The sequence below is a fragment of the Taudactylus pleione genome, unplaced genomic scaffold (assembly GCF_031769625.1).
Source record: "Taudactylus pleione unplaced genomic scaffold, aTauple2 ptg000102l, whole genome shotgun sequence".
NCBI classification, from domain to species: Eukaryota; Metazoa; Chordata; class Amphibia; order Anura; family Myobatrachidae; genus Taudactylus; species Taudactylus pleione.
This window is the reverse complement of record NW_028284504.1, coordinates 6,795,358-6,822,500: the sequence shown is the minus strand read 5'-3', so window position 1 is coordinate 6,822,500 and position 27,143 is coordinate 6,795,358. Positions and strand designations below refer to the sequence as shown.

The following is a 27,143-nucleotide window of genomic DNA, read 5'->3' as shown; positions in this document are numbered from 1 at the left end:
TTGGGGGCGTGCCCGGCGCTTACGGACATGCCGGGCAGCCCCCAAGCGCTGCAGAAAGGGAGAATAGACGCCGGGCGCATGCGCCCGGCGTCTATTCTCCGGCAGTGACGGGACACCGCATGTTTCTCCACCTTGCGGGACACTGCGTCCCGCGGGTGAGAACGGCACCCGCAGGCTGTGAGGGCAGGGCGCTTTTTGCCCTCCTCCTGGAGGGCAGGGTGCTTTTTGCCCTCCAGAAGGAGGGCAGGGCGCCGCGCCCTGCTAAAACAGCCTAGCGGGAACGCTATATATATATCTATATATATATATCTTAGCAAAAATGGCAGCACTCCAAGGACTTGAAATCAATTCGACAAACCAAATGGGTATTTCAGTTCTTCAGATGTTTACTTCATCTTTTTTCAAGGATCCTTAAAAAAAGATGAAGTAAACATCTGAAACGTTGGCATACCTATTTGGTTTGTTTATTTGTCTTCAAGTCCTTGGATTGCTGCTGTGGAGGGGTCTGAAGAGTCTCCAGGGAAGTGCACTCAGGCATTTATGAATTCAGTGGAGTGCCAGCCAACATTTCTTCTGTGTTTATAGATAGATGTACAGGTTGAGTCTCCCATATCCAAATATTCCGAAATACGGAATATTTTTAGCATGACTGAGAAAGTGAAACCTTTGCTTTCTGATGGTTCAATGAACACAAACTTTGTTTAAAGCACAAATTATTAAAAATATAGTATAAAATAACCTTCAGGCTGTGTGTATAAGGTGTATATAACACATAAATGCATTATTTGTTTAGATTTGTGTCCCATTCCCAAGATATTTCATTATTTTATGCAAATTTTCCAAAATACAGAATATTCCGATCTCCAAAATACCCCTGGTCCCAAGCATTTTGGATATGGGAGACTCAACCTGTATATATTTTGGCAAATAAACATATTTAGTACATTTACACATTGTTTACAAATAAATTGAGTTTTGGTTTCTGCTGTTGTGTTGTATCAGAGGAAAAGGGACCTGATAATAGTATTGCAGGAACCTACCCTGATACTCTCCAATGAGAGTGCCCATAGAGAAAATACAAAGAATTCTTAGTTGCAGAAAAGACGATACACAAAGTAACACAGTATAACTCAGGGAGCTGTGCTGCTGCCAATCATATGCTCAGCAGTATTGGTGATAGGAGAGCAGCAGAACCCTGTATGCAGTGATATGAAGAGAAATAGTATAAGCTGCGTAAGTGACAGTTGTGGATGATACTGACTCTGTTGCCTGTGGGATTGCAGGGTCATATATCACTCTCAAACAACTATACACGCTACATGCTAGAAGGGAGAGAAGGAGGACAGGTACCTGTTACCTGGATGAACAGGAGAGAGTATCTGCTTAGGGAGCGGTGCATCACCGTGTAGCTTATATGTTTCCCGCTCATGCACAGCAGGAACCCGCGGTACAAGACGCACTTTTGACACTGACTCTTCCTCGGAAGCGTCAGTGTGAAACGTGCGTATTGGAACTTGCGCGGCTTATACTATTTTTCTTCATATCACTGCATACATGGTTCTGCCGATCACCTATCTCCAATACTATTGAGCATATGATTGGCAGCAGCACGGCTCCCTGAGTTATACTGTGTTACTTTGTGTATCATCTTTTCTGCATCTATTATTTCTTAGTACTTTCTCTATGGGCACTCTCAATGGAGAGTATCAGGGTAGGTTCCTGCAATCATTTTATCAGGTCCCTTTTCCTCTGATACAACACAACAGCAGTTGCCAAGTGTACTTTTTTCCCCTCCCTGGCAATTTATGTTTGGAACACACACTGATAAATTTGTCCTCCTGTTTTGTGGTCGCTCGAGGTTGTCCAGGTCGTGTGCGATCACATGCACTGTTGTTTACAGCGTATCTCTTGTGGGTACACTGCCGCCACCCAGAGAAACCTTCTGGCAAGCATTTCACGCAAACTATGCCCTGCATTTCTCAAAGAGACTATGGTAGATCACTTTTCGAATAATAACACCTTCCTGGGAGCCATTTACGAGACCACTTTACACGTTTTCACAAATGTTCACAGTATCACAATACAAGGTGAACACTGGAATTCTTCCACTGTATATGTGTTGATGAATTGTTTTGAAAACAGCATTAGGATCAGGGATCAGACATTACCCGGCTGTTAGCATACCTGATAACCTCTTTATTTCAGGAATTGGGGCCTTTGTGCACGGCGCAGTCGTGCGCCTGGGTGTGGCTTTGCGGTTAGGCAAGACCTCACGGTCAGGGGAGTGGCTTCAGGGGGAATGCCGCCGCATCCGCGCGTCACAGCAAGTGGCCTCATTTCTATGCAAAACGCACGTATCAAGTTCATCCTTTCCAGAGAATCTGACAAATCTGGGGGTGTATTCAAATTAATTAGCTATAGTGTATATGTGGTGATTTTTTTTTTTTTTATTATTTAATAATGCAAACTCTCTAATTATCTACAGGCAGCGGTATTATACTAAAGTATCTGACTGACCAAAACAGACCATACAGTGCACAGGACGTGTTCAGCAACCTGCAGCGTGAGCATGGCTTGGGCAAAACTGTAAGTAGGTGGTGGTGGTTGTTATGCTTTCTTTATGTATGACCAACCCACTCAATCCATTCCCCCCTCTGCTCCCTATATGATTTCCCTACTACTGACACCGCACACCCAAGCTCCAAATTTCTTAGTAATTTGCCTACAAATGGTTTATCCGGCTGCTTTACAGCATATGTCTCGTAGGTTGATTTCTGCTTACAGCCTATGGGAGGTGTGAGCAGAGATCAGATCAGCCTTACATAATAATGCTAATAAGCGCGGTGACCCAAAACTGTATCCCCATAATTAAAACCATTTTGCAGGAGTACAAAATGGAAGTGAATACAAGATATACAGCACCCCAGCAGAATAGCGGTTGTAGTGACACTTGCAGTGTGTTTAGGCCATGCCCATTATGCCTTTCACCAGAGGGTTGGCTTCACTCCCTGCACACTGGGTTTACATAAAGCTATATACAAACCATAAAACATTAAATAGAAGCTGGCTCTGTTTCTGAGCAACTGTTACTTATGACTTCCTGGTGCACCCTTACAAAGATTGGTGTGATATTGTATAAAGTTAATTTTTATATATATATACACACACGTGCTATGTTTTCTAAAGTCCCTTAGGATTCAATAGAAGCCCACACGCCGGTATTCTGTGAAGGTGGGGTCTCTGACTGTGTTCTCAGGGCCTGCTTCAGCTTCACACGGAATAGCTAAGCTGCTCGCAAGCAGCTTAGCTATTCTGTCTGTGCTGATGTGGTAATGCAGTAGGAGGCATCACGCCTCCTGCTGCATTACGTATCCGAGCTGCGTTGTCCAACGCAGCATCGGATACTCTTCGGACCATCGGCCGGCTAAGGTGACCTGGGGTCATGCAGCCAGCCATTGCAGCTGCGAGGAAGAGGCCAGGAAATCTCCGTCGACGAAGATCCTGGCCTCCACCCCCCCACCCCCCTTTCCAACGGCGGCGATACGCCTCCTCTTCAGGAACCGGAGGCCATCGCCGCCCCCAAACGTCAACAGCATGTCAATCACTGACAGTCTGCTGCCAGTTTATGTGCGGGCTCGCAGACCCGTTATCTGGCGCCTATCGTGCACTGCTGAATTAGGCCCTCAGTCTGCAGTATTGAGCAGTGACTGATTTTATGTAAACAGATGTGAGACACTCCTGTGTTCATCTATTACTAATATACCCTTATTGCACTTATCCTTGTGCCTATTTCCATATAGATCAAACTTTCTTGAATTCTGGTGCCCTATAGTATCAGCACTTTTTTCATGGCATCCCTAGGCCAAACGTTTATTTTTGAGAGTCAGAAAACCGTTATTAAATTAAGTAGCTTGTGCTTAGCAGTCATTCTTAGGTTGTTAGGTGGTGGTGGACAGAGTTGCGCTTCTGTATGTCCACACATTTTATAATTGGCTGCCAATATCACTGGTTTTGCTTATTACATGGACCATAAATAATTTCATTTGGTCCTGGACCACCAACCCATGGCAGCCCTGGAATATAGATTAGATTGTAAGCTTGTGGACAGGACTCTCTCTTACCTCTTTGTCTGTCTGTTATTACCCAGTCTTGTTTTATCACTAGATAAAAAGTTAATAAAACAACCGTTTGTTTTATTACTGTTTTGTCCCCAACTGTAATGTTGGGTACACACTTGGCCGACAGGCCGATTTGGTCGGCTGGTGAGTGTGCATACACACTCACCGACCAACTGATATGTCTGGCCACAGGAACCAGGTTGTGACGTCATTAGCTGCAGTTCCTGCGGCCGGCATATGGGTCAGTCGTCCTTCCACACAGGTAGATGTGCACGATATATCTAAAGGATATAGTGCATCTGCTGTGCTGCAGAACCAACACCATATACAGTACCTGTGAACAATGTTTGTTCACAGATACATTGGGTATACACACTGGTTGATGGCTGAGACGATATATCGTTTGTCGGCTGTATGAATGATATATCAGCCACTGTGTGCCTAGCATAATGCGCAACGGAATATGTTGGCACTATATAAATATTTGTTATAAATAAATAATGGTGATTGTATGGTTTGAGCCTTTGTTTGTAGCATCGGCTGTAGCACTTATGGTAACGAAGTACACACACTGTAAGTGGATGATATTAATAAATTGTATTTAACTTATATATAATTCCATTGTGAACTATTTTATAGTCATTCTGGTCAAAACGTAGCCCAGGGTCCCAGCATTGCAAGAGGAGGAAACAGCTAATCATTGAGCTTCCACCTTGTGAAATGATTGTAGATTTCGGCATTGTGTATAAACCAGGGTCCTCCATTTTATATTCTTATAGAGAACAGATATCACTTCTTTGCATATTTTCTTAGTAATTTTATGATTGTTTCTGTAAATAACTGGTTATAACTTTTGCAGAAATATTATTGTTACTGTTATTATTAGTGCAATTTTATTTGCTGGATAATATCAGTGATTAGTCTCTTATTTGTACATCAATGTGAAATATATTCTGCCATAAACTTCAACTATCATTGGAGACAGTAACAAAATTTACAATCCAGCCATTATTGACACCACACTCTCCCTGCTTTAGGCTGTTGTCAAAGCGATGGAGCTGCTTGCTCAGCAAGGCAAAATCAAAGAGAAAGTGTATGGGAAGCAGAAGATCTACTTTGCAGATCAGGTGAGTGAAAGCAAGATATCGTGTACAGATCGGCTGTGCTGCCTTCATCAGCACAGACAGGGCCGTGTGTAATTCCTGTATTTTTTGCATGAATTAGGAGAAGTTTCCTAGTGTGAGTGACTCGGAAATAAGGAGTCTGGACGTCCAGATTACAGAAATTACCAGTAAGGTGCAGAATGCCCAGCAGAGCTGCCGACAACTTGAGTCAGGTTTGTAAACTACTTTTTGTAAATTCTCATTAAGTTCTCTTAATAGGTTTGTGTAATCCGGTCCCCAATGTAGTGTCACCCACAGCAAAGCAACTAATTCAACTTTTATTTACTGGCTTAGTCCTTTCTATCAGGGATTCCTAACCTTTTTCAGCTATCAATAGAAAACAAAATCAAATTACACGACTAGTAGGGAGCAATCGGGCTTTTGCGCAAGCCCTGGCAAAATGCGTGTCTCCTATCTAAGGAGTTACTTTTGTGCGCACAAAGGGCCCCCCACCACAGCACGGACCATATCCACCTCAGTATCGCTGAAAAGATGCTCTACTCTCCTACTCACTTGCAACACTCTCATCAGCAGCACATACAAGGCATAACCCTGCACTGAAACATGCATCAGGGACTGATGTGGTGAGCCCTAATAGCAGATGCAGTACTGCTTCTATTTTCAATGTGCCATTGTAGAGGTATTTTCATCCCACCGCTATAGCAAAATGGGGGACAGCAGTTCACAGAATCGATATTTCCTCTCTCCCTCTGCTTAACAATAATGCTCTAAATGGGACTTGTGTGTTTCTGATTAGAAACAAATTGCTGGAGATTACATGGGCTAATGTAAAACGCCCGCTGCTACAATACTATATAGGAGATTGCCATTAACTGGTCTATTGATTTAATCTATTACTGTGTCCGATATTTGTGGGATCATCCATGGTGTGCTATTGTAATTTTAGTGTCATTATTTTGTCTACTCATTCACTTATCACAGATATTTTGCCTAAGAGTATACGCATATACTCAACTTTTCACCACATCTGCCTAATCAACCCTCACTTTGCTATACTTCCTTTTTTTGGGGGGGGGGGAAGGGGAGGGGGGGGGTGTTTACAGAAAATATTATACACAAGGGCAATACTAGCCCATCTCTGTACACACCCCCAGCCCAATATGATTCCTTCTATGGTAATAGGTTTAATTAAGTAAGAGTTGATTTAAATTAATGTAATTGGTCAACTGACAGTGTGTACAAGCAGTAGGGGGCAGTGATATTTTGAAGCCGACAAGGTAGTACTGCATTGTAAAGCTGACAGTGACTGTTTTACAGCGCAAAACTAGCGTGCCGGCTTGTCCCCCTTCTGCTTGTTGACATTGTAACTGTTTATTAGCCATACCGCACCAGCTTTATATACAGAACTAGTGTTCCCGCCAAACCACAGGCGCTGAGGGTGCAGGCAGGGAGTATCTGCGTGCGCTCCTGAAAAGGGGGCTTTGCCGACCGGGGAGGGAGCATCTCCTTGTGACATGCCCCCAATTCATCACACTTTAGAGCGTGCCCAGCACTTATGGGAGGTGCTGTGCTTCCCCCAAGCTCTCCCTCACGGTGAATAGATTCACCCGGCGGGGATCGACCACCGCAACTTTTCCCACCAGCAGGACATTGCGTCCCGCGGGTGGGGAAGGCACATGGCAGCCTCTTTTAGTGGGACGCTGCTAAAAGGGCAGGGCGCATTTTGCCCCTTTAAAATCGGGCATGGCGCAGCACCCCACTAAAGCAGCCTAGCGGGAACACTACAGAACCCTGTAACTAATGTGGTTGTATTTATGTGTGTTGGTATCTATATTTAGCCAATTTAATTGAATTTGTATTTTAATTCAATAAAGGTAACATTTTAATTACGATTGCATATACATCTTGAGGACCCCCAACTATGGTGAACTTTCTCTCTCCTTGGTACGGGGTGAAGGCAAATCGCCCCATCCATCGGCAAGATTTACTGTCGTCTGTGTTCCCAGCCGAAGAATTGCAGTACAATGCAATTTGTATCGTGATATTTAATAAACCTATTGCTGATTTCTAAAAAAAAAAAAAAAAAAAACAGAATGCCTATAATCTGTTTGAGTATCATGTGTCTTTCCATCTTATTTGTAGCTGAGGTTTGGTCACATGAATCGGAATGATTGACTACACATTTAAGGAAAGCACACTTGTATGGCTGTGACTATTGTGCATTGTATGTAAATGTATGGCTCCTTTCATGTCGATGTGTCAGTTGTATTTGTAACTATCAACTTTGTAGAGCAGAAAGATTTGAACAGCTCATTGACCACTGAAGAGATGATAAAAGAAAGTAAGGAGTTAAAGGCAGAATGTAGTAGGCACCAGGACAAGCTGCAGAAAATTAAATCTGCAACCAACCACGTCACTCCGGAAGAGAAAGAGAAGGTACAAGATCGGTGTGGAAGGCTGGTGCTGTGGTGTCATATGTGAAAATCTGACATTGTGCGGTCTCTGCATTAATACTGTAAACTGCTCTGTGTATTTCATATAATGTGATATTACTAAGCTCTTTTTTTTCCCCATACTTGCAGGTGTACAGTGAACGGAAGCAGTTTTGTAAAGAATGGAGGAAAAGGAAAAGAATGGTGAGTTTTGCTTGCTGTTGTGCCAGCCTTGTCCTTTTGACCAAAATCAAGTGTACAGTCAGGGGTGGGATTGGGATTTTATTTTAAACGTACATGAATTGTGATTCTACAGCGTATTTCATGTGTTAAAATTTGTCCAGTCTTAAATGTGGCCATACACTGTACAATTATTGGCCCGTTCAGCTGATTATTGGTTGATCGGGCTGATAATTGTGTGGCCATGAATGAGCAGCAATTATCTCTGTAGGGTATGAGAAATCTTTCAGCATGTCCAAAAGATGTGATAATTGCTGCTCGGATCTGGTGATGGATATACTGGGGGGACAGACCAATTATCCTACTCTGTGTATGACAATTGTCAGAAAATTGGTATTTTTGTCTTATGGTGAGTTTAATCACAAGGTGTATATGGCCAACGTAAGATTTACATGTTATGCATATTTAATAAATTATTACATTTTTTTTTCAGATGTGCTACAAAATTCTGAACATATTGTAGGCCTTAAGTTAAATTTGTGTGTGTTCTAGGGGATTTATTGCAGGTGAAGACCTTGACCTTAATGCACTCATTTTTACTTATACCACCACCTTGGATCATGGGGCATATTGGAAGGAGAAACATATATAGGTGTATGCTTATTAAGGAACGATTTTTTCAAAGCCACCAACTTTAAGTGTAATATTATTGGCCTTTTAAAACCGACCTGTAAATTCTCAGCTACGTTGAAAAGCTGATCTTTCGTAAATACACCTCATAATGGGTGTAGTAGGTATTACCGTCGGCTGCATGGGTTCAAATCCCGACAGCGGCAGCCCGGCAAGGGTGAAGATCCTGATCGTCCCTAAGGTAAGTATCGCTAGCCTAATTCTACCCCCTTAAATAAGCACATTACTGCTGAAAAAAAGGGTAAGGAGGGAGAAATAGATGTGGGATTTAGGGGAGGTTTGCCTGCTTTTCTATATGATATTGAAGTACTCTTCCTGAGAGTGGGACTTTAGTCCTTTTTTATTCTGCTGGTTTGAAATAAACTTGTCTTTTCAACGATCATACACAATTGGCCTAACTACTTGGATGGGTTCAGTCTGTCACCTTTATCAGCAGAAGCAGTAGCCATTTGCCGGAAATACTGTTGGTAAAACCCATATAAGAAGAATTATTATAGGTCTATAAGCATACAGCTGTGAAATACCTAGCATTGATATTTTACTTGTCAACATTATTACTTCTCAAATGTGTTTTTTGTATTGAAGTTACAAATCTCTTTTATTTGTCTTTTTATGGGCCCAAACAGCCCCTCTCATCAAACCAAATTGTGTAACATTTAGGCATTATATAAGTGTCACTTTTTGCTAACTGTACAAAAAAATACTTCTGCATTGGATAGAAAGTTCTCTTATGAAATGCAATGATCACGCCAGCATTAAAACAAGGTTGTATTTATGGATGTTTAGCAGATGGCAAATGTGACAGTACACCAACTAATACACATGTATGATTTCCCTTCACCAACACCAGGCCACAGACATTTTTGATGCTGTTCTTGAAGGTTATCCCAAAAGCAAGAAGCAATTCTTTGTAAGTAATCAATTTGTTTTAAACATGGACTCCAGAGCTGCTCACCTACCAATTGTGCTGTATATAAAATGCTTAGCTGTACTATAGTTTTTTTACTTTTAAACTGTAGTTTGTGAAATTTTCTTTGTTTCCTTAAGCATGCCTTTGTTATATTTTGAAGTGAAGAAGGTGCTCGGAATATCCCTAATATGACTCTTGTGAGTGTATATTGTATATCCAAAACTTAGGTTACAGAACTCTAGTAATAGTGTAAAAACAAAATCCCTTTCCCCAGAATTGATATATCATAGTGTTGTGTTTTATAGTTGGGGCTGTACCATAAACTGCATAACAATGTGTGGCCATGGATGTTACACAGGATTTATTTTACATAGAGGAAGCACAGTTTGCAATAGTTTTTAGGTATGTCAACCAAATGTAATGCTAGGATCAAGCCATAAACTCAAATATTTATGTTTGTACAATATAGTTTGTTGGCATTTGCTTTATCAGTAGATACATTTTCTAAGTTTAACAAGGATTGTGTTGTATCAGAGTTCTAAACCAGCTTGTTTTGTGCTATCCATAGTCCCACCTGATAGAAATTAGATTGAAGTGACTTTTCCAGCTCAGAGAAGTCTAAGCAGTGCTCATATAAGATAGTGTAATTGGTTATATATGCATGAAAGCTAAATTACCGATTACAGCATCAAAAATATTTTCAAAATCTAGGACTATTGTACCAGTGAATTATATATGTTCTATTCGACACTGAACTTCATTAGATTTGAAATATGGGGGCAATTCAATTCGATTTTGTTAAGCTGATTTGGGTTTGATCACATATTTCTATGACTTTGGTTAGTATAGACAATATACAATTAGATACCCATGTACTTTGACTCTGTGGAGTGGTGCATGTTTATTGTGTGCTTTTTAGGAACTCTACTGAAATACAGACTCAATGTCCGTTATCGCAGCCATTGCTTTCTATAGACCGCTAATTAAGCTGTCATGGAAATATCTAAGGTAAAAATGTTTGACACTTTAGGATTTATTTTTTGTACACAGACAGGGCCTGATTCAGCACAGATCGATATTGCGATCATGGCTGCAATTACATAAGCAGGTCTGCTACGAAAATATGCAAATGAATGTAATCGCAAAGCTGTCACACGGCCAGCATAGAAACGCCCACTACCACTATCTCACATCCAGTCCTGCGTACACTTCAGTAACATAGGGCCCTCAAGCACAATTACAGCAGGTCTGACCTTACTCAGAAATTGCTAACCTCGTTGCACGCAGTAAGTACTCAAGCTGCGTATGCCGTCACAGTGGCTAATTTATTTATGCCCATGCAATGGCGTTCAAACGGACAGGCACATCTGCGTTTCTCCTACCACTCCCGCCACCACCCCCAAACGCTGACAGCCTGTCACTCACTCTGCGATGGGTTCCTGTGTTCTGCGTGATCGCAGTGCGATCGCATTTGAGCCACTGCGCATGCGCAGTACGCACCATCGACTGGTCTGTGTATGCTGTTGCAATCCGTGATGAATCAGACCCACAATCCACTATTGCAAGATTACTAAAATGTCAGGTAGATTACCAGGACAGGGGCTTTGGCTAGGCCAGCATGACCAGTTCCAGTCCAGGAGTATTCAAATCTGGATGGATCTACAAGCGTTTTAGGTCATTAAAAATTTTGATAACCCCTAGTTTTAATGAGACTCCTTTCTCCTCTTTATTCTATCTCCATAGAGCACTAAGCCCTTAATTCATCTAGTTCAGGCATTATTCTACACATATTTACATGGATGGAAAGGGACACACTGCAATATTGGCAATTGTAGAAAGTGAAGGACCAGGATTTGGTTCAACATTACCTACCTTGTTTGTTCCTGTTTACTTTGCAGGATTACAATATCTGTTGAAAATTAAATTTCAATAAGAAAAAAAACATCTGAGATTAAACTTTAGAAGTGGAGGATATGAATTATGCACAGTTCATTCTGGAGCATCGGTGTAGTGGAGATTTCAGTACAGACTTCATCAGTTTAGTAAGGCAGCAGAAACTTCCATGGGGCCAGATAGACTGTATAATAAATCATACATATAGACAGAACAAGGTCATACAAGGTTTATGGTGGTGCAGGCGTGAGATAGAGAAGGCCCCACTCAGGAGAGCTTACTGTCTTGTGAAATAAAAAAAGACTCCCATTGGGTATCGTGTGCCCTCTTGAGGCAGCATTTCCACTTAGGAGAAATTCAGATAAATAGCTTATTTTCAGGTGGTGCGACCATGTTAATAGTAATACACATGTCCGGGAACTTATCATGGATTCTGTGTGTTAGTGCCTGTTAATTTACCGGGAGAGAAAAAGGGGCTCTAATTAAATAGCCCAGTAAACTATCGGGGCTAATTGATAAGGATACTGAATTTAAACCTCTATACGCTCCTGCCTATACCTTCTAAAATTTACGCTATTTGCGTACGCAGTCATACAGTAAAATAAAAGCCTTCAGACCTTGAAAATGTGTTTCCAAAGCACAAAGTATTCAACATAAAAAACAGTAGGTTACACGCTGTGATCTAAAGACAATTTAGCGCAAAGAAATTATACAGACCCAAGGTACAGTTATACATATGCACGCGCGCCCACTAGGACCAGTTACCGGTATCCATAAGAAACCTCCATCAACAGCATCAGCATGAAGACTCCAGATTGGGGTCAGAACACACATATATATACCCTTACAGAAATAGACTATACAATAGAAAAGTTTGGCATGGTTTCATTGGTTCCCAGTGCGGGTGCATCTGTTACAGGATATTTAACAGGTTGATTCAAATGGACACAGGTCAGTCCGACAGCCTATTGTCTCCTCTGTTCCCCCTGCATGCAAATCTAAGCTGTTTATTTTACAAAGTACATTTTAGTGTTTTAACTCTCTACTGTTCATAAGTTGAGAATGCAGGTTGCGATCTTCTCACCGATGATACCAGAAAGCTGTTGAGAGAGTCGATCAGTACAACACCAAACACTGTTTGCTTATCATGTACTAAACCTTAGATACCAAATAATCTTTTATTTCACAACATTAGCAATAAATGAATAAACCCTGAATGTTACACTTTGAAGCTATGGAACCTTTTACGTGAGTGTGCAGTGTGTAAGTATTATGGGTTTGGGAAAAGACGCTAGTTAACTTGTGGCAGATGCGTACGCATGAAGCTAACAAACAGCGTTCACATGCAGGATATCATGCATTCGCTAATGTGCATAATGTGTGTTAACAGCGCAACTGTGTGTAATGTGCAGTGTTTTATGCATGTGAGTATTTTTGATGGATTTTATATATATATACATATATATATACACACACACACACACACACCTCATCCCTTACTAACATTTTTAAACTGCAATGCAATGTGTTATGGGCAGTGAGCTTCACTCTCAAACAGGGTGGAGACCCCCAGCAGATTGCTGGTGCCATCCTGTCTGATAGTGAGTTTAAAAGTTTTCTTCTGCCTAATTAGGATACCTGTGTCAGTTCTTTTCAAGCAGATTTCTTACCATTGTTCAATCAGTCAAATTCAAGTGTCTGGGCCATATTACAATTGCCACAGCTACACCTGTCCACATGTGGGGTCTCTCCCTTTACATGCAAAAACACCCACAGTTCCTGGTGTATTGTCTTTTCTAATTACTTTTCTCAGGAAGCTGTTTTTCTAGCTGTTTTAGTATTTTTCTATGCAAGGTTGTCCCCAGAATGGGCTTGTCATGGCTTCTAAAAGGATTGCCAAAAACATTGCCATCTGTACTTAGCTCGTGAGTTGTAACTTAAAATGGCGCTGGACGGCCATTCGCAAAATGGCGTCATGCAGCTTCCGATTCTAAACAGATTCTGCCTCAGCCAATCATCCGGCTTCGACATTGAGTTCCCCACCTTAGAGATAGATGTCACTTGCATTAGAACTCTTCTTAATTATTACTTATAAGCATAGCTTACCATATCGTGCGCAATGGCTGTCAGCCGCTTCATCGGGTAAGTGTGTACCCAGCTTAGGGCCGTAATCAATTAGTTTAGCACCCGCGATACTTTTTTGCATGCCGCACTTTGACGACTATGCGCGTTTTAGCCGCGGAAACTTATCGTGCGCGCCCCCGCTATTCGCCGTATTCAATTCCAAAGGACATGAAAACGCGTCCTGGTGAAATTCACAGGTGAAAAGTGTTGGCAGAATTGGGGAAATCAGCCTGACACCCCCCAAAAGATGCACTGACATTGGGGATCAATGTAGATGTCCCCAATTAGCCCTTCTGAAGCTATTTGGGGCACTTAAGTGCTGGCAATTGCTCCAAAATAGCGTATTTGCACAAGTGGTGAAGAATAGCATTTAGCAGTGTTTTTTTGTGAAAATAAGTAGTCCTGTCAAATTTTGGGGTACTTGAAAATGGGTGCAAGCATAGTTAAAAATCACTAAAGTGAAGTTTTAAGTGCTGCAAAAAACTAACCTTCAGCAAACACCTGCAATAAAAAACACCTCCCCCATACTTAAACCACCCAAAAGTCTATTTCGCTAGTTTTGGAGTTTGTACCCTCACTTAACTTTTTCGCCCCCATATTCAAAGTGCTTTTATTGGTTGGGGTTTTTTTGCATTTTTTTGACGCAGTTATCCTGTGGGGGTCTGTCCAAAGGGTGCAGAGTGTTTTCCGCACCTTTGCACCCCAACACCGCAATTCTGTACTTTTTCCGCCGGGTATTCATAGGCGAAACGTTTTTGCCTATTACATTGCATTGACTTTCCGCATACGCGAAAAAGTCGCAACAATTGAATACGGCAGAAACTTTCCAACTGCCGAAATGACGTCACTCGCGATACTTTACCGCGGATTCTGACATTTCGCCTGGAATTGAATACGGCCTTAGTCTGCATTCTTTTTTTGAAGGTTTGGAAGGGTAGCACTGCACAGGTATAGGTGGGGGATGGTGGTGACTGGGGGAATGAGGGTGTACAGGGGGGGAGCGGGAGCGGATGGGGAGACTAGGGAAGCCCGTGAGGTGGGGTGGCTGTGTGTGGTAATCTAAACTGGTGTGGAGTGGTGTGTGATGCTGGTGTGAATAAGTACTGGACAGTGAATACAGGGTGAACATGTGTTTATTGCAGTGTACAAATAAGAGACACAGTGCTCGAAGTACTTGTGCAAGTCCCTCCTGGGCTCAGAACCGTATGAAGCTCGTTACAGTCCAAGAGGAAAAGTCCATACCCTGTTGGTGAGGGGGGTTGAATAATTTCAAGGTGGGGGGGGTAGCCTGGCTGGCTCCGTGGATGCACAGTCTGGGGTGTTCCAGTGCTAGTGCGGCGGCCCGCTTAGACTTTATCACTTACCGGTAAATGTGGTGGGTGGGGCAGGGGTCCAGCTGGAGCCTTGTGTCCTTGTCGCTTGGGAGCGCTGGTGTTGTGCTGTGGTGCCTGTGCGGTCCTGGCTTCTCAAGGTAGGATCACGAGTGTGGGTGCTTCACCGGTGGTTCATCTCACTCGTACTGGTGCGCAGCGTCACCTTGCCGGTGGTGTGGGCGGGGTGGTGGTTACCGTAGCAGGTAACTTTCGATGTCTTGGCGGGGGGTCAGGACACTTCGTGGGGGGCAATCCTGCGGCTCTTAGTTGATGTGGGTTTGGCTTTCTAGACCTACCAGGACCAAGCTACACCAGCTGTCACACATCGACGCTACCCGCTTACTCGGCACAACAGTCTCCAGCTGAAATCAGAGCCAACACCGTGAAAGCCAAACTTGCCTGCCCCTGCAGCTGGAAGTTAGGGCTAAGAGGATCGCTGAACATCATGTTCCCGCATGGGTGTCTACATCGGCTAAGAGAGCCGCAGGATTGCCCCCAAGAAGGGTCCACCGGCAAGGTGACTCCGTGCACCAGTACGAGTGAGACGAACCATCGGTTAAACACCCACACTTGTGATCCTACCTTGAGAAGCCGGGACCGCACAGGCACCACAGCACAACGTCCCCGTTCCAACACCAGCGCACCCAAGCGACAAGGATACGAGGCTCCAGCTGGACCCCTGCCCCACCCACCACACTTATCCGTAAGTGATAAAGTCTAAGCGGGACGCCGCTCTAGCACTGGAACACCCCGGACTGTGCATCCACGGAGCCAGCCAGGCTACGCCCATCTTGGAACTATTCAAATCCCCCCTCCCCAACAGGATATGGACTTTCCCCTTGGACTGTAACAAACTTCATATGGTTCTGAGCCCAGGAGGGACTTGCAAAAGTACAAGCACTGTCTCTTATTTGTACACTGCAATAAACACCTGTTCAGCCTGTATTCACTGTCCAGTATTTATTCACACCAGCATCTCACACCACCACACACAGCCACCCCACCTCACGGGCTTCCCCAGTCTCCCCATCCGCTCGCCCCTCCCCCACCTATACCGCGCTACCCTTCCAAACCTTCAGAAACCAATTTAGAGACCGGACACCTCTTAGGGAAGCTGCGCACAGACTACCTCCCCCCTCCCCTCACGCAGTATTCAACCATTGTTATATGCATTCTTTTTTTGTAGAACAACAACAGGGCTGTTCGCAACAGTGTCTCTACGTATGCGCTTATCTGCACAGAGTAGCTTATAATATTCCTGTCGGCAGATAGCCATGGGCGTTCCAAGGAGGTGGCTTGAAAAACCATCTCATTACGTGTTATGGTAGTGTCACCAACGTGTCAGAGCCACAGAGGCCATGATTAGAGAAAGTTCAGGAGACACTGCTCCAGCCATAGGGTGTCGTGTGGATGGTCATTGCGATGGTGGAGTGTTTGAGTACACCAGCGTCTGGCTGTGTAATGATGCCTGTTGCCTGTATTGCAGATCTGAGGGTTGCAGCCACAGTTCTCTCTGCATGAACATCGGTCATCTGAGTCTAACTTTCTGCTTACTCAAGATGGTCAGTGTTTCAACACTGTCTGGGCCAGTGTAGCTGTGTCAGAAGCCTCTGCACGCCTCAAAGGGGCCTACATGCCCCGTTTTCGAGAAGGCTGTACTGCACGTTGCCGTCCAGTCGCTGCCCCCAAACAGCCACATGTCAATCATGCTGCAGTTTAGGGGGCACTGTAAGCAATCTCGCAGAATGAGATCTACACATGCACAGATCTCACACCATCGGAGATTGACGCAAACCCGATGGTTTACATCTCTAAATAAGGCTCCTTGTTGTTTATGTGATCTACAGTCCTCTGCTTATCCTAGTTCATACAGGTCCAGTTTATCTAGCTCTGAGTTTGATCTCAACCAGGAGATTGTAGATCCGGCTTTTCAGTCACCTGATTCTTCACCGGAGGTCTCTATGGATGTGGTAAGTGCCCTCCAGATCTATGTAGACCCCAATAGAGATCTCTGTAAGTCAGATTTCCTTTTTGTGCTCTGTGGCTTTCACAAATGGGGCTGGCCCGCTCGCTGTTTAACTATCCACCACATGTACACGGCGGCAGACATCCCTGCACCGGCCATGGTGACTGCTCATTCCACCAGGTCGGTAGGTACTTCCTGGGCAGCTCAACTAGGTGCCGCTGCAGAAATCTTTGCAGGGCGGCTACGTGGTCTTCTGTCCACACGATTATCAGTCTCTATTCCCTTGACACCTCCGCGGACGTGGCATTTGGGCAGAGGGTTCTCAGTGAAGTTCAGGAGCGTCACATCCCTTAGGGGAATTTCTTTGTGAGATCCCAGCATTGTCTCTGTGTCCCCTATGGCAGTGAAGAAGAGATTTGTTCTTGCTTGGTTAAATCCTTTTCTTCAAGCTCCATAGGGAACACAGGGTGCCCACCCTGACGCACCTGGCTTGCGGGGGTTTGTTCTGTTTCTGGTTCCCCAGTCCATTTCTTGTGTGTGTGCTGGTCTTCCTTCTCCTTCCTCGCTCCTGCCTTGGGCTTGCTAACTTAACAGCTCTGATGTCAAAGTAGTTAACTGTTTGGTACCCAGTCCTTCTGCACTGCCCTATACCCCACCGTTGTCCCTGTGTCCCCTATGGACCTCAAAGAAAAGGATTTAACCAGGTAAGAGCATAAATTTCCTTATTTTTGTATATACGGTACCTATTTTCACTTATAGCCATGCAACCCCAGGTACTAAAAAAACAAAACAAAGTCGAAAAACCACTAGAGATCCTGATCATTCCAGATTAAGGCCGAACTGCTAAATTAGGTCTCAGTTCTGCACCAGGACTTGGTTCATCTGGCTTTAATGATATGACTGTTGATGTAATCATACACAGAGAAAATATGAGATATGGTAAGAACTTACCTTTGTTATCTCTCTTTCTACGAAGTCCATAGGGTTCCACAGGATACCTTGGGGTATAGGTGATGACGTCAGGCATCGGGCACCATAGAGTTAAGTTTTCAGCCTCCCAGGATGCATCAGAGTCCCCCTCCTGTACCCCGCCCCCGAGCCAAGGCACCTCAGTTACGTACCAAGCCTTAGGCCGGAGGAGAAGAAAGATCTGGACACACGCAAGAATCACATTCTCACCAGAGGGAGACGGAAAAAACGGTGACCAGAGTAAAGCCCATCTGCAGCACAGGTGCGACAGGGCGGGAGTCCTGTGGAACCCTATGGACTTCATAGAAATAGAGATAACAAAGGTAAGTTCTTACCATATCTCATTTTCTACATCAGGATCCATAGGGTATCCACAGGATACCTTGGGGATGTCCCAAAGCAGTATCCTTTAAGAGTGGGGACGCTCCTGTGCTGAAAGGAGAATCCGCCCCCGAAGGAAGCATCCTGAGAGGCAAAGGTGTCAAAAGCGTAATACCTCACAAAGGTATGGATAGAGGACCACATGGCAGCCTTGCAGATCTGGACTGCAGAGGCACCACGTCGAGCTGCCCATGAAGGACAACCTAAATCCTTAAGGCCCGCACAACATCCAAAGTGGCCTCACCCACTGAACGATCAGGTGAATTAAAAGCCGGCACAACGATTTGCTCGTTGATGTGGAAACTTGATACCACTTTAGGAAGGAATCCAGGACGAGTGCGAAGCATCGCCCTGTTCCTATGAAAAATCAGAAAAGGGGGTCTACAGGAGAGAGCCCCTAAGTCAGAAACACGTCTGGCCGAAGCAATGGCCAGAAGGAATATCGTTTTAGCTGTCAGCCATTTGAGGTCCACTGAGCCCAATGGTTCAAACGGCGGTCCCTGGAGAGCTCTCAGGACCACAGCCAAATCCCAAGGAGCCACTCGTGGTACAAAAGGGGGCTGAATGCGAAGAACGCCTTGCATAAAGGTGCGCACATCAGGGAGCGCAGCAAACTTACGATGAAACCAGACTGACAGGGCAGACACCTGCACCTTCAGGGAAGCAAGGCGAAGCCCATGGTCTAGGCCAGCCTGTAGGAAAGCCAACACTCTAGACAGGCGGAACTCCCAAGGAGCATAACCTCTAGGTCGACACCACTGGAAGAACGTATGCCACACACGATGGTAGATTCTTGCAGAGGATGGCTTCTGAGCTCTTGGCATGGTTTGCACCACAGAGCCGGAAAACCCCCTGGACCTTAACATGGCCGTCTCAACAGCCACGCCATCAAAGACAGCCGAGTCAGATCCGGGTGAAGACAAGGACCCTGTGACAGCATTTCCGGCCGTAGTGGTAACCTCAGAGAAACGTCTGCTGACAGACTTTGAAGGTCCGAGAACCAGTGCCGACTGGGCCACTCGGGAGCTATCAACAGGAGCGTACCTCCTTCCTGTTTGAATTTCCAGATTACACTCGGCAGAAGGGAAAACGGAGGGAAGAGGTAGGCAAACTGGAACGTCCACTGGACTGACAGAGCATCTACTAGAGACGCCTTTTTGTTTCTTGTTCGAGACCCGTACACCGGCAACTTGTTGTTGGGCCGGGACGCCATGAGGTCTATCTCTGGAAGACCCCACCTATCCACCAGAAGTTGAAAGACGTCCTGGTGCAAAGACCGTTCTCCTGGATGCACGTCCTGCCAGCTGAGAAAATCCGCTTCCCAGTTGAGGACTCCCGGGATGAACACCGCTGATATAGCCGGGAGATTGCGCTCCGCCCAGACCAGGATGCGGGACACTTCTGCGAGTGCTGCCCGATTTCGGATTCCTCCTTGTCGATTTATGTAGGCCCCGGTGGTGGCGTTGTCCGACTGGACCTGCACGGGGTGACCTTGGAGAACCTGATGTGCCTGCTGGAGAGCTTTGAACACTGCGCAGAGTTCAAAGATGTTTATTGGAAGATCCGTTTCTGCCTGAGTCCACCTGCCCTGGAACAAGTGTGGACCCGTGACAGCTCCCCAGTCCCGGAGACTGGCATCCGTTAACAGGACCCAGTTCGCCACCCAAAATGGGTGGCCCTTGTTGAGGTGGGTCGTCTGCAACCACCAGGCCAGAGACAGGCGAACCTCCGGAGTGAGCACCATCGTCTGGGACTTTAGACTCTAAGGCTGTCCATTCCATTTGGACTGGACCAATTACTGCAGAGGTCTGGAGTGAAACTGGGCATATTCCACCATGTCGAATACTGACACCATCGAGCCCAGTAACCGCATTGCCGAGTGCACAGACACTCAGCGACACTGCAGACAACTGCGCACCCTCAACTGCAAAGCAGAGATCTTTTCCTCCGTCACAAAGATCCGCTGCTGCCAGGAGTCCAACAAGGCCCCGAGGTGTAGGATCCTCTGAGACGGGGTCAGGGTGGACTTTTGCCAGTTTATCAACCAGCCGTGACTCTGCAGTACTGCAATTGTCAGTTCCAGATGGCTTAGAAGGAGCTCTGGAGACCCTGCCAACAACAGAAGGTCGTCCAGATATGGTAACAGTCGGACTCCCTGCGTCCGCAGGTGGGCCGCCATGACCTTGGTGAACACTCATGGTGCTGTCGCCAGGCCAAAAGGCAGCGCCCGGGACTGGAAATGTTCGTTGCGGATTGCAAACCTGAGGAATTGCTGATGGCGCAAAAGAATAGGGACATGCAGGTAAGCGTCCTGGATGTCCAAAGACACCATGTAATGCCCAGGTTCCAGCGCCAGAATAATGGACCGTAGGGTCTCCATCTGAAACAGAGGCACCCTCAAGGACTTGTTGAGGGCCTTGAGGTTGAGTATTGGACGGTAAGACCCGTTGGGTTTCTGCACCAAAAATAAATTGGAATAGAAACCCTGGCCCCTCTGGGAGAATGGAACAGGCACTATAACTCCAGCCTGGAGCATAGTGTGCAAAACCTTCCACAGTTCTAAGGCTTTGTTCCGGTCTAATGGAAGGCCTGTGGTGAAGAACCGGGATGGGGGCCTGTGCCGAAAGGAGAGGGCATACCCGTGAGAAACCACCTCGTGAACCCAAGTGTCCTTCGTAGTTATCGACCAACAGTGGGCAAACTGATGCAGGCGGCCTCCCACTTTGGGATCCCCCAAAGGGAGGCCCGGACCGTCAGGCCGCAGGTTTGTCATCTGACTTAGGGGCCGGACGTCTGGTACTCCAGGCCTGTTTCCTGGGCTTGGCCGATTTCTTGAGCCCAGCCTGTCATGGAAAAGACTGTGCTTTAGGCCTACCCTGGGCCCTGTAAGGCCGACGTACCTGAACCTGAAGGGACAGTAGCAGACGGGAGACATGCAGATTTGGCTGCTGCCAGCATAGCTACTATTTTGTCCAGATCCGAACCAAATAGGACTTCTCCATTAAAAGGCAAACATTCTAAGCCCTTTTTGGAATCCGCGTCCGCTTTCCAAGATCGCAACCGTAAAGTGCGACGAGCAGCAACCGCTGCAGAAGAAATCCTAGAGGTGAGGATACTGATATCCAAGGCCGCTTCATTGATGTAAGTGGCCGAGTCCCGGAGATTGCCCACCAACTCGGCCTGTTCTGTCAAACAGTCAGAGTCCAAAGACTCCTCCAAACTATCAGCCCAGCGCTCCATAGCTCTGGCCACCCAACACATGGCCATGGCCGGTCTGGACGCCACCCCGCAAGGGAATAAATGGACTTAAGGCAGATTTACACCTTGCGGTCCATAGCATCCTTCAAGGAGGACATGGAAGGCATGGACAAAGTGGCACTTCTGACTAGGCGTGTCACATGAGAATCCACCTGCGGAGGGGATTCCCACTTAGAAAAATAATTCTCTGCAAACAGATAAGCCACAGCTAAGCACCTCTGAGGCTGATACCGTTTTCTGGGATGTTTCCACGCCTCCTCTAAATGATCTACTAACTGACCAGAAAGAGGAAACACTGTGGCGTCACCCTTAATATCCTTGAAAAAGGCATATTTGGATTTGGCCACCGGAGGATCATCATCCTCAATAACTAAAGCCGTGCGGACTGCCTGAATAAGACCAGAAATATATACCTTTGACTTAGCGTCCGACTCTTTAGTACGGGGAGGTTCTTGGTCAGATAGATCCAGAATCTCCCCATCATCTGACGTCACGTCGTCATCCTCATAAGGAGCAGACAGAAGCCACTGGCAGCAACATAGACTCCCCCTGTAAAATATCCGACAAATGCTGTACCGAATTTGTCAGAGAATTAACCCACGCAGGCTCATGTGAAACCTGGGGAGGGGAAATAGGGAGACTGTGGAGTACCATCAGTTGTCTCGGGAAACCCTGCATGGGTGACGACACCACTGACTGCTGGGACAATCCCATCTGGGTAAACACAGGTGGCGGAGCTAGCAGAGTAAGAGCAGGGACAGTAAAATGGCTGACAGTAGAAAGTGAAAGTACAGGCAGCAGCGCTAGCAGAAGTCACATACAATGCAGAAGAAATTAATCCCTGCACTATCAGCGCTGTTTCTCAACTACACAGAGTCTGGTAGGACACAGCGCTGCATACACTGACCTTTAGCCAAACGGAGGAGAGGTATGCCGGGGCTCCTAGACCGGGATGCTAGAGTGGGCAGCGCTCACCATGCTTCACAAAGATGGCCACCGAGGAGCAGAGAGGAGGCCGGCCTGGGGGAGGAGTGCTGCCACAGGACCAATCGGCAGGTGCAGAGAGGGCTGTGTGCAGCGGGGGAGGCGCTGGCTGTATACAGAGAAGGCGCGCTCCCCTGGGATGCCGCAGCGCTTGTCGCTCACCTGTAGCCCCCTGTCCCAGGGGGTATAGTGGAAGCGCAGGTTAGTACTTGAGTCCGCGCTGCAGCCAGTCCCCAGGAAGCCCCCTGCCTGGGAACTTGCGGACCATGTTCTCAGCGGGGACCCATCGCGGGACCTTCGCTGCTTACCTGTCCCCCTTAGATCCGGCCATGGTCTGAAGCATCTGGGGTCACCGCTAGCCGTGACCCAAGATACTTACCAGCATCCCCGGATCAGTAACTGCATGCTGGTACCGGCGGGGTGTAGGGGAAGACCGCATGGACGTCAGCAGTGACTGTCCATGCTGTACTCCCAGATGTCTTGAAAGAAAACTTCAGGGGCTATTCTTAGCCCCCTCTAAACATGTGCTCCGACTCCGAGCCGGGCACCAGAAACTGGGATGCCTTGGCTCGGGGGCGGGGTATAGGAGGGGGACCCTGATGCATCCTGGGAGGCTGAAAACTTAACTCTATGGTGCCCGACGTCATCACCTATACCCCAAGGTATCCTGTGGATACCCTATGGACCCTGATGTAGAAAGTGGTCTTTTTCGGAGATTATCCAGACCATGCTTAGAGCCAGAGAGCCGGTATCTGCTAAGAACGTCCATTGTGTATGGAAGTTGCATTTCCTGGTGCAAAGGTAAAGCTTTCCATACACTGTTTTCTTAATGGCCAAATTTCTGCTGTCCATTTTTATTTAAGAAACAACTGTCCCTGCTTCCCGAGGTAGTTTCTCCTTTCAGGTTTAATATCCCCACCACTTTGGACACTATTTAACCTAAATTTCTTATATGAAAGACAGTGTTCCTTTTGTCCATTTCCTCTGCAAGTAGAGTTTGTGAGTTGGGTGCTTTATCCTGTAAGTTACTTTTCTTATATTCCACAATGACGGGTTTGTCCTGCTTACAAAACTATTTCTCAAACCCAAAGAGGTGTCGTGATTTCATGTTTACCAAGATATTGTCAGCTCATCCCTATAGCCGACTGAATCTGAGGGAATCGCAACTCTGCTTCATATTTTGGACGTGGTCAGGCTGCTGAAGATCTATTTGAATAGAGCTTCTGTTTAATGGAAGGAAGACAGATATATTTGATACTTTGACTTGCAACAAATAAACATATCAGTGCTAGGTAGATTAGAGTGGTTATGCATCAGGCCTACATTAGCTAAGTGATACCAGTTCTGAAAAATATCTGCACTCACTGTACCAGATCAGGGAGTGCTTCCTGGTGGTGCATCATGGAACCTCAACTGAGCAGCTGTATTGGGTCACTTGTTCCTCAGTCCACATTGTTTTACTAAATTTTACCATTTGAAAAGTTTTTGTGTCTAAGGATGCTTGCTTTGGATGAAGACCCCACTCCAAATACTCTCTTAAGATTACATTTCCAATAGGAAGAAAGAGAAAATATTATTTTTTTTGTACTTGCATTAATCCATTTCTCGGGTTCCACCCTTGTGGTCATTGGTTCAGTTAATCTTTTGAATATTTCTATTTTGCTCCCTATTTTCATCTGCTTACCCCATTCTGTTGCAGTGGCTGAGAGTATAAAAGGGAGAAGCTTCAGAATTTGTGTAGTTGTTAACTCTTAAGTGCCCAGCTCTTGCACCAGCCTCTAACTCATTGTAGGATGTCACTCAAACTGATCAGAGCACTGTATTTACCATTAGCCTCAAAATATCCTATTTTTTCCTGTAACACAAATCTAAGACTATAACGGTAATTTGAAGTTTACAAATTACACATCCTTTATCTCTAAATTATAAAGTAACTATTCAAACTTGTTTTCCTCTTTTCCCCCATATGCTGAGTGTGTAAAAGTGTTGGTTAGTACCAGTGTTTTAAGCTGGGTATAAAGTTGACAATATGTTGTCCGATCACGTGGATCAAAGCGACATATTTGGTACATCGGCTAGTGTATACCCATGATGTGTGTGCTCCCGTGGGTCACTAGCGTCATCGCCCGTCGGCCCTGCTGCATGGGGGAGTGTCGCCAATGATGCAGAATGACACGTAGCTCCCCCCAGTCTGCCCCGGCAAGTGTGTATGCACTTGCCGCATACAGGGTCCCGGCAATGTCATGTTGGGTACACATCATGCAGTGTGTACCCAGCTTTATAAACAAGATGATTTTACCATTTTCACCTAATAACTGTAAATTGTTTTGCAGGAAGAAGTTGGTGTGGAAACAGATGAAGATTACAATGCGACTCTGCCAGATATTTGACGGATATGTAAAATCTGGGTTCTGCAAGTTTTTATAGTTCCATATAAAACTCTCTCATTGTACAAGGTCTCAGAATACAGGTTACTAAACTGCGTACAGAAGCCTGTGACCTTAAGTTGGATTACACTCTATTGAAATAAGAATGCTTATGTAAAATTGGGAATACAAAAAGAAAAACTTCCCCAATCCTGAATTATTGTGAGGATCAGTGAGAAGGAGAAGATTCTATAGCAATGAGAAAATGCTGGTATTTAGTATGTAACTAAAGTATTCTCCATTATGCTACTTTTACAGCTGTACAGATCTACAATATCTCTTTACTATAAAACAGGCTTTGTAACATTGGAATTGACTGCATGCGGTTATGTAGCTGCACGTCATCACTAATTAGGGATAATCATTGTAGGTTTTCCTGTCCACCGATGGGCTGCAGGGAAAAAATCTGCATCATTAATGGTTTGCTAGGTGCTGAAGAAATTGTTGCCTCGCTAATTGAAAACCCACCTTAGAATATTACTGTGGAATACGCAGATCCGTTACTCTTTACAACTGCCAGTGCCTACCAAAAGACCTAATATGGTGTATAAGGTAAAAGCACAGATGCTGAAAAAGTCCAAGTTTGGCCATGAAATAATAAAAACCTGAGAAGTAGAAGGTGACAAAAGCTATTAGTAATACTCCAGAAAATAAATAATGCTCACTAGATATCTTGATGAATAACTTTTTCATTTGCAAATCACATGTTGTGTATTACTGCCTGCTGAACAAATAGTGATCACATATTCCTGCACAGACTTAGATACATTAAGCTGTAGTGAGAAGGGAGCACCATATCCTCTCCAAGTGTTATTTTCTGATCTAAATACAGCCAACTACACTTACTCCAGACTACAAAGTTCTAGCAATGGGAGATTGTCTGACCATAGACTAGTAGACAATGGTTTGAACACTTTCAAAATGTTCAGACTTGGGGGGCATGCCTAAGCTTCTAACTTTCCCACTTAGAGAAAAAGATGTCCAGGCGTTTTCTGATCCCCTGTGTGAGAATGCAGTCTATAACTTCATGTGCAGGGTTACAGGTAAATTTTTTGTTACTGGGTTAGCCCACAAAATGGCTGCTTACACTGTCTAAGGGACAAGTACACTTAAGTTTTTTTTGTTGGGAGGTTCTGCCAACCTAAAGAACCACCAAAATGAGATGGATATTTTGTAAATAGTACGTATAATATGGATATATAGAAGGTCTGTATAATTAAGCCACTGTTCTAATTATTGAAATACAGAAGTTACAATACATGCTTTTGGTGTGGGTTTTTATGCACATACAAAGCTCAAAGTTTATGAAAATGTACAAACATTTCTTGTGGTCTGTTACTAAAATAAACAAGCAAAGAACTGATATTGTAATTCAGAGGCAGGTATGGATAAATGACATCCCATTTTCTGGGCTTAACTGAAAGACATCACTTAGGGCAGTGGTTCTCAAACTCAGTCCTCAGGACCCCAAACAGGTCATGTTTTCCAGATCACCCAGCAGGTGCACAGGTGTAGTCATTACTCACTGACACATTTTAAAAGAGCCACAGGTGGAGCTAATTATTTCACTTGCATTTCTGTGAGGAGACCTGGAAACCATGCACTGTTTGGGGTCCTGAGGACCGAGTTTGAGAACCTGTGACTTAGTGCTTAGTTGCTGTTTCCAGAAACAGCAGGGATATTCATCATGCGGCCCTCCAGCTGTTGTGGAACTACACATCCCAGCATGCCCTTCCAGTATTGCATGGTAAAACTGTCAGGGCATGCTGGGATGTGTAGTTCCACAGCAGCTGGTGGGCCACACAAATAGCCCTGAGTTAGGGTGCATACACACCTGCACGATATCGGCCCGATTTAGCCAAATCGGAACGACAAATCGGGCATATCGTATAGTGTGTATGCCCAATTTGCGTGTACCCGCGGTTGCATGTGATATCGTGCGATTGGCTGTGCTGCACAGTCAATCACACGATATCGCATGTGAGCTTGTACATGTTAATGAAGGACAGAACAGTGATTGTTCAGTCTTTCATTAAATCTTTCAAGTGTGTACCGGCAATCATGCGATGTCCAGGGTGAAGGCAAATCGCCCTGAACATCAGCACGATTGTCAGTCGTTTAGGTGTGTACCCAGCCTTACAGAAATAGCCTGAAATGTAATAGCTGGTAAGTGTTACCCCTACTCTCTCCTGGCACAGGAGCAAGCTTTTCCACACATCTGCTAATAGCTGGATGGAATGAGATCTAAAAAAAATAAAAAAAAACACACTGTCACCGATAAACCTTGTTCCTTATACCCATGTTTAAAATGAAAA

At 45.1% G+C, this 27,143-nt stretch overlaps 1 protein-coding gene across 1 annotated transcript; it reads left to right on the top strand.

Annotated features, from left to right (window-relative positions):
* The first annotated feature begins 2,504 nt into the window (after window positions 1-2,504).
* PSMC3IP (PSMC3 interacting protein) lies at window positions 2,505-26,088 on the top strand. The gene is made up of 7 exons (XM_088470714.1): window positions 2,505-2,586; window positions 5,156-5,245; window positions 5,343-5,454; window positions 7,533-7,678; window positions 7,825-7,878; window positions 9,395-9,454; window positions 24,736-26,088. Exons 2-7 carry the CDS (start codon window positions 5,171-5,173, stop codon window positions 24,790-24,792), a joined length of 504 nt encoding a protein of 167 aa, XP_088326840.1. The 5' UTR covers window positions 2,505-2,586; window positions 5,156-5,170; the 3' UTR covers window positions 24,793-26,088.
* The last annotated feature ends 1,055 nt before the right edge of the window (window positions 26,089-27,143 follow it).